The sequence below is a fragment of the Sarcophilus harrisii genome, chromosome 3 (genome assembly GCF_902635505.1).
Source record: "Sarcophilus harrisii chromosome 3, mSarHar1.11, whole genome shotgun sequence".
NCBI lineage: Eukaryota > Metazoa > Chordata > Mammalia > Dasyuromorphia > Dasyuridae > Sarcophilus > Sarcophilus harrisii.
This window is the reverse complement of record NC_045428.1, coordinates 551,572,920-551,585,212: the sequence shown is the minus strand read 5'-3', so window position 1 is coordinate 551,585,212 and position 12,293 is coordinate 551,572,920. Positions and strand designations below refer to the sequence as shown.

General features: G+C 37.1%; 1 protein-coding gene across 18 annotated transcripts in view; it reads right to left on the bottom strand.

The window, feature by feature from the left end:
• Positions 1 to 12,293, bottom strand: part of PUM1 (pumilio RNA binding family member 1) — a 169,758-nt gene that overhangs the window by 8,669 nt on the left and 148,796 nt on the right. For all 18 annotated transcript variants that reach the window (XM_031962381.1, XM_031962387.1, XM_031962388.1 and 15 more), the window contains 2 exons: positions 9,856 to 9,981; positions 8,316 to 8,437 (listed from right to left, as the gene is read on the bottom strand). In XM_031962381.1, the coding sequence (XP_031818241.1) occupies positions 8,316 to 8,437; positions 9,856 to 9,981 (248 nt within the window). The remainder of the gene's footprint in view (positions 1 to 8,315; positions 8,438 to 9,855; positions 9,982 to 12,293) is intronic.

The following is a 12,293-nucleotide window of genomic DNA, read 5'->3' as shown; positions in this document are numbered from 1 at the left end:
GAGACAAGGACTTTATGATAGGTTTGGTCTGGGGAAGACTGAACATTGGGAAGAACCTAATTTATGAGAGGACTATGATGCATTAGCAGTAACTATTTCATAAGGGAAAAAAGGATATGAAAGTTCTTATTAAGGAGCTTTATAAAAGCATGACAAAACAAAGCAAAAAAGGAAGATGAAGATATCCATTTAAAAAAGTTTATATATGTTTAGAAGAAGGATCTCAATACTGATATCTCATAAGGGCACGGTCCCAAAATTAGAAAACAAAATTCAGAATAGACTAGTGAAGAGAAATATGCTCAGTAAAAGACAATAAACTTAAGAAGTTGGGAGATGGCCGCCATTTTGAAAAAAATGTATTAGTCACTAAACTGACTGCAGAAGAAGGACTAAAGAAGAGAAATAAATAGATAAAGGAATAAAAGAAAAAGAAATGAACAATTTAGATAGAAGCTAAAAACTACAGAAAGGTCAGGAAATGGGAGGGTAAGAAAGTGTTTCTGGGCATCAGAAGAATTTAAGCAAAATTAATTCCAGGGACAAAGCCCAGATTTAAGAGTAAGAGGATTTTAGTAGAAGCAGTATTAAAGAAACTAAAAGAAGAAAACACCACCTTAGTTCATCATTAACTTTAAATGTGGATGGACTAAACAATTCAATGCAAAAAAAAAAAAAAAATCACAGAATGTATTAACAAAATTCAATAATTTGTTGTCTACAATACATATACACACACTTTATCTATGTATCTCAGAATGAAAATGAAGTTGCAACACAATTTACCATGTAGCAGGTAAATAAAAAAAAAAAAAAAAAGCAAGTGCTACAAATACATGAACAAAGCAAAAATGAAAATACCAATAGAGATCAATAGGAAAATGATACACATAAAAAAACCATAGATAACAAGGCAATCATTATTAATATATATGCACCAAATGGAGTAGCACCTGAAGTCATAAAGGAGAAATTAACTAAACTGCAAAGACATAGCAATGATGATAAAGTCTTTAATGTTGTCTAAGAGCTAGACAAAATTAACTAAGAGATCAACTAAAAAGAAAATATCAAAGTGAACCAAATTCTTGGAGAATGTAGAGATGAAAGCTTTAAAGTGGTTTCAGAAGAAGGACATTAAAAGTATAGACATCCCTCATTACCATGGAGTACCTTTACAAAAAAACGGGCCACATTAAGGTACAAAGAAAATTATAACGTAATATAAAAGTAAAAGTACATCTCTTAGAAATCATTGTCACTTTGTTGCCAACTTTTCCTATTATAAAAAAGCACTGCTTTAAGAATTTGCAAATATTGAAAATGTACTCACACTAGAGATAGGTGTCTATTTTTTATTTTACTTAGTTTTTAGCTGATAGAGGCATACAATCAGTGTATCCATCAGTTTTAGTATCTTTTAAGTAAACTATCAATTCTTCAGCAACTAAATCTGACTAATGAAATGGAGTTCAGCAGCATCTTTTCTTTCTTAAACCTAAACTTAGATATGGAACTTGAAGAGCTCAGAACAAGGAGACAATAATTAGAGTCTGCCCAAGATCAGACCACTCTAGGAACATATAAAGCTTGCGGTTCTCCCCAGCCTGTCCCCACAACACTGAATACCCGGAGAAAGCAGCACCAGAATCAGCTTAGACCTTAATCTCCAGACATGCTGCAGAGCTCAGTCCTAACAACAGATATGAAGTCTAGAAATAGACTAAAATAAGAAAACCCAAAAAACTCCACCATAATAGGCCGTTATGGGGGCAGGAGTGCTCAAGACACAAAAACAGGAGAAAAGAATGTCATCAAAACATCTACAAGCAATAAGACTTAGAAACAAATTCAACTAGAATTCTTAAAAGGTTGGTGAAAATTATATAAACAGGACATGAGAAGATATTTAAACCTGTACTTAAATATACTACACATACTAGGAAACAGAAATACCTTTATTCAACAAGGAAACAGGAGGGAGAGGGGAGAAGGCAAGAAGAATTAAAGAGCAAAAGAGCACAGATTAAGGAAGCAAACATTATATAGTATTTACTATGTATCAGGCAGTATGCTAAGCATTTTACAAACATTTAATTTTATACTTGCAACAAAATGGTGAGATAAAGTAGACTAAGGAAGAGATTAGTTCTAAGCAAAACAAATTCTAACTAAGGATATATAAAAATATTTACCTATGAATATCTTTATTTTTTAAATGGCAAAGAAAATATACTTAAGAGATTGCACATAAATTAGGGAATGGATGAACAAGTGAAAACATTAATATGTGATGAAAGTCCATTGTGCTATAAAACATGGAGGAGATTTAAGAGAAACCTGAAAGGACCCACATGAACTGATGCAGAGTGAAATAAACAGAACCAAGAGAACAATTTATACAAAGACAATAATATGGTAATGACAATGAATTCAAAGCACCTATAAAAATACCTCAGAAAAACAGAGCTTGGACACAAACGCAGTGAGAATGCCCAGAAAAAATAAAGCAAGAGTTGTTTGGGGTTTTTTAAAAAAATGTTTTTATAAACAAAATGAGAGAACTTGAGGGAAAACAAACTGGAAAATAAATGAGAACTCCTAAAGAAATGAAAAGGGAATAAGCTTGGAACAAGTGGTACAAAACTTTGCCTAAGCAACAAACTCTACAAAAATTCAAATGTACCAAATGGAAGTCAGTGACTCCATGAGGCAACAAAAAATATTAAAACAGTCAAAAGGCTTTAAAAAAAAAAAAAAACACAGAACCAAATGACCCAGAAAACAGAGCAAATTAGAACAAACTTACGAGTCACTAGACTATCTAAACACCATGATCAAAAATAAAGTTTAGATGTTCTATTTCAAAAAATCTTAAGAGTAAATGCCTCTGAATTCTTTGAAGTAGGAGGCAAAGTAAAAACAGGAAAAATTCATCAAGCACCTCCTAAAAGAAGTCATGATGAAAATTCCCTGGAACATCATAGTCAAAATTCAGAGCTTTTAGATCAAAGAAGAAATAAAGCAAGCAGAAAGAAAGAATTCAAGTACTAAGGAGCCAAAGTCAAGTCCACATAAAATTTACTATTCACTCTAAGAAGGAGTGGAGAAATTGGAATATGATATTCGAGATGGCAAAGGCTATGGGGCTTATGGTCAAGAATATCTTACCTATCAAAACTGAGTATAATGCTATGGTGGGAAAAATTGGTCCTTAATAAAATAAAGAAGTTTCAAGCATTCCTGAAAAAACTACTCAAGCTGTAGAAAAAATATGAAATACAAACATAGGAGTCAAGAGAAATACAAAAAGATAAACACAAATAAACAACGATAAAGGACTAAGTAAGGATAAACTGCTTACATTCAAATATGAGGAGATGAAACATGTGTCCCTTCTTAACCCTATCATCATCAGGGGTCATAGAGGGATTCCAATTAGACAAGGTCTGGGAGTGGTTCTGTTATGTCTTGATGATCTTAAGAAAAGAATGGAAAGAGGGGAAGAGGAATGGGGAGAAGGGTAAAAAGGAAGGGAGGGAGGAAGGAAGGTTAGGGAAAATCTAACACATAAGCACATAATCAGGATGTACAAATAGACATCTATACAAATAAGGAAGGAGGGAAAGTGACTGATGTTTGAATCTTTATCTGAACTCGTCAAAAGAAGGAGAAACATACACATACACACACACACACTCACACTCACACTCACTCACTCACTCTTCACTCACCGGGGAAACAGGAGAGAAAGGGAAGAAGGTATTAGAAGGAATTAGAGGAAAGGTGGATTAAGGGCAGAATCATTCCCAAGCAAAACAGGCTCCACAGATATGTATACATGAATTGAAATACTACTGTGCTGAATTCTTTACTAGCATAATGACAACCAGGGTTTCAGAGGACTAAAGCTGAAACTTGAGCAGCTGGGAGATTCAATAGATTTAGCATAGGTCTGCAGTTAGGAAGACTCCTCTCCTGAGTCCAAATCCATCCTTAGATATTTACTAGATGTGTGACCCCAGTCACTTAAACCCTTTTTGACTCAGTTTCCTCATCTGTAAAATGATCTGGAGGACATGGCAAACCATTCCAGTATGTTAAGAAAATTCTAAATGGGACAGAAATGACTACAAAATAAATGAACAACAATGATCAAACATGCTACCCAAACTCCTGATAAGAGGTAAAGGACTCAGAATGCAGAACCAGACAAAACTCTTTGGACATGGCCAGTGTTGAGATCTGTTTTGATTGACTCTTGTCAATACATCTCGTGTATTGAATTGTGACAGATCTTGGCTGAACAAAAATAAAGTTGGAGGGGTTGCAGACAGAGGTGCAATAACACATTGTTGCATGAAACTATGAATCATTCCAACAATCTGGAATGTCTTTCAGATTAATGTTGAAAAAAAAAAAAAAAAACTAAAATTTACAACCTTTAGGATAATGCTTTTTGTTTTTAAGGCCACAAAAATACCTAAAGCAACATTTTTTGTAGTAGAAATCTCAGGTAAACTAATTGTTAGGTGAATGTAATAGAATATTATTTATAATAAGAAACAATGAATATAATAAATGCATGGAAGAAAGGGAAGACTTAAATGAATTGATACAAAGTAAGAAAAGCCATGGAAAAAACAAAGTCTATATTGTGTATAGATATACATAATGTCTATAATTGTAAAGAGGGAAAGAACAACAAAATAAAAGAAAATGAATTAAAGGAGTGTGTTGAAGCTGGCTTCTACAAATTCAAGAAATGACCATTTTGATGTGAGCATTAACACTTCAGTAACCGGCAAATACTATAAAGCAAGGCTTAATTTACCATTTGGTTGACTGTCTAAACTTTAAAAGGTGATGAAGAAAATTACTAATATAGGTTAGTTTACTGAGTATACATTTTTTAGGAGAGAGTTAGTTGTTAAAACATTCATCAGCATACACATGCTGATGTGTATCATCGGGGGTGGGTGGGGGGGTGGGGAGGGGTCATGAAATTATAATTTATCTGTAAATGTCTGATCTGTGTATCTCTTTTACATACCTATATTTCTTGGATACAAAAAATCTGAAATACTAGATAAGTGGAAAGAGTTCCAAAAGCATTTTTGTATCACTCTAAAGCATTCAACATATACAGGGTCAGGTAAAAATTTCTCAGGGATAGCATGTGGAGAAAGCTGAAGAAGCCTTGCTCTAGGCTGCCATGAACCCAGCACAGCTACATATGTCTCATGACAGATTTTTAAGTGCTTCATCATCACTTCCCACACCATACAAACCATATGCTTAGCACACTCTTTCCTACCTGTTTGGCTACATTAATGCTCCCAGTGTCCCCAGCACATAGCAGAGTATTATAAGCATACAACAAATGCTTATTGTTCTTAGTGCTGATGTTAATAAGAGTAAACCTTATGTAAAAAGGATCTTAAGAGTTTCTCTTACAGTCGTTCTCTTACAGTCCTTCCTGCTCAATCCAGTAATTCCCGTCCTCTGCTTCATTACCTCATCAATTCCCCTGGGTTCAATTACCATTTCTATAAAGACTGCCCAGGTCTCTATATCTCTCCTTAGGTCTCTCCTAAGCTCCAGTCCTGCATCACCAACTGCCTAATTGGCATTTTGAAATGGAGATCCTGAAGCTATCCCTCTGATCACCTATATCCAGATAATTGCCCCGTCTTGATTCTACCTCCCTTACACTTTTGCATTCACTCAATGTCCGACCTGAGGGGCCACTGGCTCTTGTGGGAACATTGCATTAAATTTTGACTTGGTTTCCCTGCTTCTAGCTTTTATGTTATTCAATCCAAAGAGATCACTAAAACGCAAAGTGTGACTCCTCTGTTCCTTAAGCTAAGATCAAATGAAATTCTACTGCAATGTACCCTCTGCTAACTATGACTTTCATTATCTATTAGCCCTCTTCCGCCTTTCTGGTGCCAAAGCCAGGACCCTTGGTGATGCTCACATACCACCTCTGCCCAGGGTAGTCTCATGCCTACCGCATATCCTCACCTGAGCCTCTAAGAATTTTTCTTTCCCTATAAGACTCACTTCAAATGATAACCTACTATGAGGCCTTTCCTGATCTCTTTCAACTGCTAGTACCACTCTCCCCTACTTATAGTGTAATTACCTTGCACAGGGAATCCTCGAAATATTAAGCTTTCAATAGCTTAATAACAGCACTGAGAAATTCTGGAATACCCTGCATATACTTTTAAGTGGCTGTGTTATTCTCCCCCATCTGCATCTGGAGCAATTTTCACTTTTTATTTTATATCCACACTATCTGGCATATAGTAGGTGCTTACTGAATGCCCATTCCATAGTTGTAAAGCACAAACTGGGAAAAAGGTCCCTGCCCTTAAACCCAACAGCCACGTAACTAGCTTCAGAGGACAAGGATATAAGGGTCCAATACAAGTGTATTCAATGGTGACAAAGAGAAGGAAACTATCTAGAAGTCTATCATTGAGAGAATGGCCAAAGAAATTGTAACAGGAATGGTATAAAATCCTATTAAGAAATGTACATTAAGAAACGACATGAAAGATATAGAAGTGAAGAAGACAAAACATGATGTAGAGAGAAGAAAAAACAATAAGATAAAATATACTCTGCTTAGAACAATAGAAATGCCTCACAAAAGGGAGCACTGAGATAAGAAAAAGGGCTGACCTATCTCCTTTGCAGAAGTTTATATCTATGTGTAAAAGAAGGCTGCATAGATTTGCAGATGAGTGATGTGTCTGTTAGTCTTGTTAAACTGCTTTTTAATATTTCATTTTAATTCTTTGTTCCAAAAGATGGCTAACGGGGTCAGTGAGAGTAAAGAGATATATTTAGAAATCAAAGTGAATTTTTAAAGCAAGCTATATTATTAAAAATTAAAACAAAAAAGTTCCTATTCCTGCTGTATTGAAAATTTCGTCCTAATTCTGGTATCTGAGGAAAAGCCAAAACCAAACAATCCTAAATCTTCTTCTTCTTGATGCCTCTTCATGTTTTCAGACGGAAATCCTGTTTCCTCCAACATTCTTTCAAATGATACTAACAGATGTTTGCAATGTAAAATTGGTCCTTTATAAAACTGGTCCTGCCAAATTTATAAAATTTAGTGGTCAAGCTTCTCATCGACTCTATTGGAATTCAGAAAATTGTTGCTTATTTATTCTTTCCTTCCAAGCCATAGTATAATTCCACCAGGAATTAGGTTGCTATTTTTAAAAAGCAATTTAATTTGAGTATTTATACACCTCGCCCTAAAAGAATAGAAGCTGGGACAGTTCCACCACCTCTATTGCTAGAACTTAGGAAATAACTTAGTTAGTTCTACTATGGATCCTAAATCTGAATGTCAGTGATCCTTCACATTCTACATCATTTGTGAAATGGTCGGGACCATACCGGTCCCGAAGATAGGCAGAATACATATGAAGTTGGTCAGGAGAAGAAGGCAGATCCATTCCTCTGACTGAAAAGAATGAGTTTGAGTTTCATCTATCCAAGAGCAGGCATATAGAATAGGCACAAGGGAAGCTCAAGCATCTACCAATTCCCATAATTAAAATGGAAACAATGAATTTTAATCTATGAGATTTAATACCCTAAATCACGCTGGCTAGAATGAATTTAACTAGATATGTGGAAAGAAGGGTATTTCTCACTCTAAAAGCTTTTTTTTATCACTCCAAAGCATTTAATTAAGACAATAGACAGATAATGCTCAAACAAGATAGATGAAGGACTAACCACCCACTAGGGTCAGCAAAGACATTGTACCAGGATTCCCTTGTTTTTGGCAATCATTTTTGAAAACCAAGTATGTAAAATCAGGACAGATGAATCAACTCAGTCAATTGGATTTCCATCTGAACTTGTAAAACACCATTCACTGTATGAGTTCAAAGCTAGTAAAAATGTGAATTCACCAAGGGGTGAAAGGGTTTGGAAATTCCTGCTGGAGGAATAATGAAGCTTCTAGATACTTTGGGCCCATTTCCTTCAGGTGTTCCTTGAATGTTAGAATGTAAAAATGGATTCCCCAAGAACTAAGGAAAACTGTTTGAGTGCTCAAAAATGCAAAGAAAGGGGCTGAATTAGGGACAGGGCTGGCTTTACTTAACATTTAACCAACCCAAGGCCATTTGATTTCCCATCAAAGAATAGAACTTTTTTTCATTAACAACATGGTTTATTCCATGTGCCTTTATCCAAAACCTCATTTAATCTCCTCATCTCCTGAAGTCCAGATTATACAATATACAGCTGTTGTAGGATCTAAACCATGTACATACCTTGCAAATTTGTGCTGACTTAACACAAGCACATTCCCTCTTATTTCTGCTACGATTTTGCTTTTATCCTCAGGACGACCATGCTCCAATACATGTTGGATTACATAGTTTCCATACTGGTCCTGTTGACATGACAAAGAGAAGAACCAAACTTACATTCAAACTAATTTCCATGGTTCTATACAATTCCTTTAAGTCTCATCAACATAATTTCTTCCTGAAGGTTTGAGATGGTTCTGCTGAAGAACAAAGCTACACAATTTCAAAATGTCCAAGCACTCAGAGGACTTTATAAATTTGGTCCACTTTGTTAGAGCTAGCGAATGATTTCGATATAAAAGGCCACTACAAGCTAAAATACACTACTTGGGGTTTCTTTAGCAAACCCATTTGATATACGACTCTATTCACAAAAGACATTGAAAATGTCTGATAACTTGCAATAGGTTGAAGGAGTAGGAGGGTCGAGGTAATGACAGGATTGGAGAAAATGTGAATGACAGAAATGGAGAAAATGATATGACACTAATTTGATGTTTTAGAGTAAAAGGCCTAATTCCTCAGGATGTTCATGAAGAAGTGTTATTTTAGATCTAGGCACTTTTAAAACATAGAGCCTATATATTTCCTTATTCAGATTTCTTCCTTTCAGACTTCCCAGAATTTAAAATTAAAAGGCTAAGCTAATATCTTTTTATTCAGATATATATTCTTCTTAAATGTGCTCTATCAAAACTGGCCAGAAAGGGCCTTAAAAAATACCCCAATGTAAGAGAAAACAAAGTGGATAAAAATACTTATCATTCATACTATGTCGAAGACTCAAAAATGTAGTCTTTTGAGGATACCAACATGTTTCTCTTGGATGTTATATAAGAGGGAAATAGTTCATTTACAGAAATGAGCAGACAATATCTATATGGCAACTTATGTACTTGAAAATAATTTGAAGTCCTTTCCTTGTCACAAAGTATTATTTATTGTATTAGATTACTTGTCATCCGGGGGGGGGGGGGGGGGGGGGAGAAAGGGGGAGAGAGGGGAGAAGGGAGGGAGAAAAAATTAATTCTAACAAAAGGTTTTTGCAAAGGTGGACATTAAAAATTATCTATACATGTATTTTGAAAATAAAAGTTTTATGTAAAAATTTTAAAAATAAAAATAAAAAACCCAGGATCACAGAGGGGAACACAGAGAATGTGACTTGCACAAAGTCTCACAGCAGTTGGTGGCAGAGCCCATAGCAGCAACCCCCATTCCAGACCTCTTGACAATATGATAGATAAGACCTCTCTTTATTAAAAAGGACCCTGTGTTCCCCAAGGACCAAGAACTATTTGGTGACAGAGTCAGGATAAGAAGCTAGAATTATAGTGAACTACTCCATTGCCAGCCCACACCATTCTCAAATTAGGGGCAGCTACTTCCAATGGTATTAGGGAGGATCAAATTCATCTTTCTGAAGCAGATCCTCATACTACTAGGTCACAGTTGGATCTGATGCTTGCCAACCCACTGACTTTTCTGGACTCTCCACTACCTGGACGAGCTGCTCCGTGTGCTGGTGAAGCTCCTCTAAGATGGGAAGCGTCTGTTCCGGAAGACAGTGCTCCAGGATCCTCTGAATGACTCGACAGCCATAAGGATGTGTAGACAGTGCAAATACCTGACAAAGAGAGCCCACACACACACCAAAAAAAATAAGCAGGAGCATTTCAATTCAACAGTCCTGTCTCCAGAGCCTACGCTGTGCAGAGCACAATGTTCTGAACTTCAGATACAGGAACACCACATCACACACACAGAGATCTTCAAAGCCAGCCAGGTGCATTTGCCTGAACAAACAGGTAGGACACGCATAGCCCTGGTTTAGAGACGGGGGAACGTGAGGACAGGGTGGTTGGGTGCCGTGCCCCGGGAGGTGGGCACCGTCACAGCCCAAACCACAGGATTCCCCAGGAAATCTCATCCTCTTTTGTTCCCAGACCCGCCTCTCCTGATTCTCCTGATCACCACTACTAACCTGCTACAACGACGGCAACCATCTTCCTGCTGCTCAGAGCCTTCAAAGGGCTTTATTCTCATGTCTTTTTGTCAAGACACATTTCTAAACTCATAACCAATGAGAGAAGATGTTTTGTGTGTTATCATGTGGGAGTTTTGTTTTCTGGAAAGACAGGGAATAAAAAGAAACTTGCCTACAACACAACAGAAGAGGGATTTCTGGTCACATGAGCAGGGGAAATTCTACAGCAAGATTTTTGTCAGGAGAAATGATTGACTCCAGGCTAATTCAGCATGAAGACTCTTCAAGTAATTTACCAGATCAGCAAAATGAGTACTCCAGACTGAGAACAAGGTTGAGAGTTGCATCTTGACATGTAAAATCTGATCCCCTTTGCGGAAACGCTAAGCTGCAACCACCACTAGCGCACTGCCAACCATTTCTACTGGCCCATGTGGCCCAGCACCACAGTGGGACTGGACTGCCAGCCTGGGAAGCTTAGTTCAGGTAGCTAGTATTAAGCTGTGGATGGAACACAGAAAGTGGACAAGAGCAACAAGGAAGCCAATTCAATGAGCTGAGAAGATCCACAAGTCAGGGCCTGCAGGCCTGAATTAAAATTTCCTAACAAGGTCCTGATTTCAGGCTTTAAGAGTGTGGTGCCAAGTGAAAGGGAAAGAATATAGATCTTACCATCATAGACTGAGAGCTGGCACAGAGATTGAATGACTTGCCTGGGCTCATACAGCATGACCCTTCCTAGCTCCTTGACTTCAAGACCAAGGTCCTACCTCCTCCTCAATTGGGCCCTTCTCTTGGCTGATTTGAACCCACAAAACTAGAGGTCTCCTTGTCCAGTGTGTAGTAGAAAACTTAGCCCCAGACAGCTGTTACCTTATTGGCCTACAAAGAAACTACACAGCAGTGGAAACCATTCTTTCTTCCACAAAGGTGATGAATGCCTAAAGTCAAAGATTTGTGGATATAAAAGATGGCCTTAAAACCTGGGGCAAAAAGGCATAAACCAGCTCACAGAGATGCTCTCTTTCTAGTATATGTCCTTTGTCCCTACCATGTAGTAGAAACAACCAAAGAGTATAGAGAAATTGCAACTTTTCTACCCTAGGTACTCATCCTGACCACTGACCTATACTGGAGATGATGTGTCCAAAGGGTACTGTGAGTCAGGAACAGTAAGCATATGAAGAACCAAGGACAAAGAGAAAACTCAGTGACTGTAAATAGTGCAAGGGAATTGCAGTAGTCACTTGATCAAGAAGGGACTCAAGAGAATCATCTCCACCTAGAGAGAGGACTGTGGGAACCGAGTGGACACAACATAGCATTTCCCCTTCTTTTGTGATTGCTTGAATTTTCTCTCACGTTTTTCCTTTTTGATTTGATTCTTCCTGTGCAGCAAGATAACTGTTAAAAATATGTATGCCTATACTGGATTTACATATATTTTGACCATGTTTAACATATATTGGATTACTCTCCTAGATGGAGAAGGGGGTGAAAGGAAGGGTGGAAATTGGAACACCAGATTTTGCAAGGGTCAATGGTGAAAAATTATCTTTGCATATGTTTTGAAAATAAAAATCTTCAATTAAAAAAAGGGACTTATCAATTTATCTGCTAACATCTCTGAAGGATGATCAGTTCAGAAATCCCATATACTGAGGCAAACCCCAAATTCCTACTTGAAAAGACTCCCTTTTGTTAAACAGCTCCCCACCTGATATAAGCAGCCTTAGCTTGTAAGCCAAGTTCTAACACCACCTTTGGCTCCCTCGGGTAATCAATATACTGCTGGTCTCACCGGGGGACAGTACCTAAGGATAAAGAACCAAGGCTAAAAAAAAAAAAAATGTCAACATCAGAATACGATGGGATATTCAGTGTAGAGAAGAGAATCATTCGGTTATAAAAAACCGCACAGAAAAGAGCACCCTCACCACCAGAACTTCTAA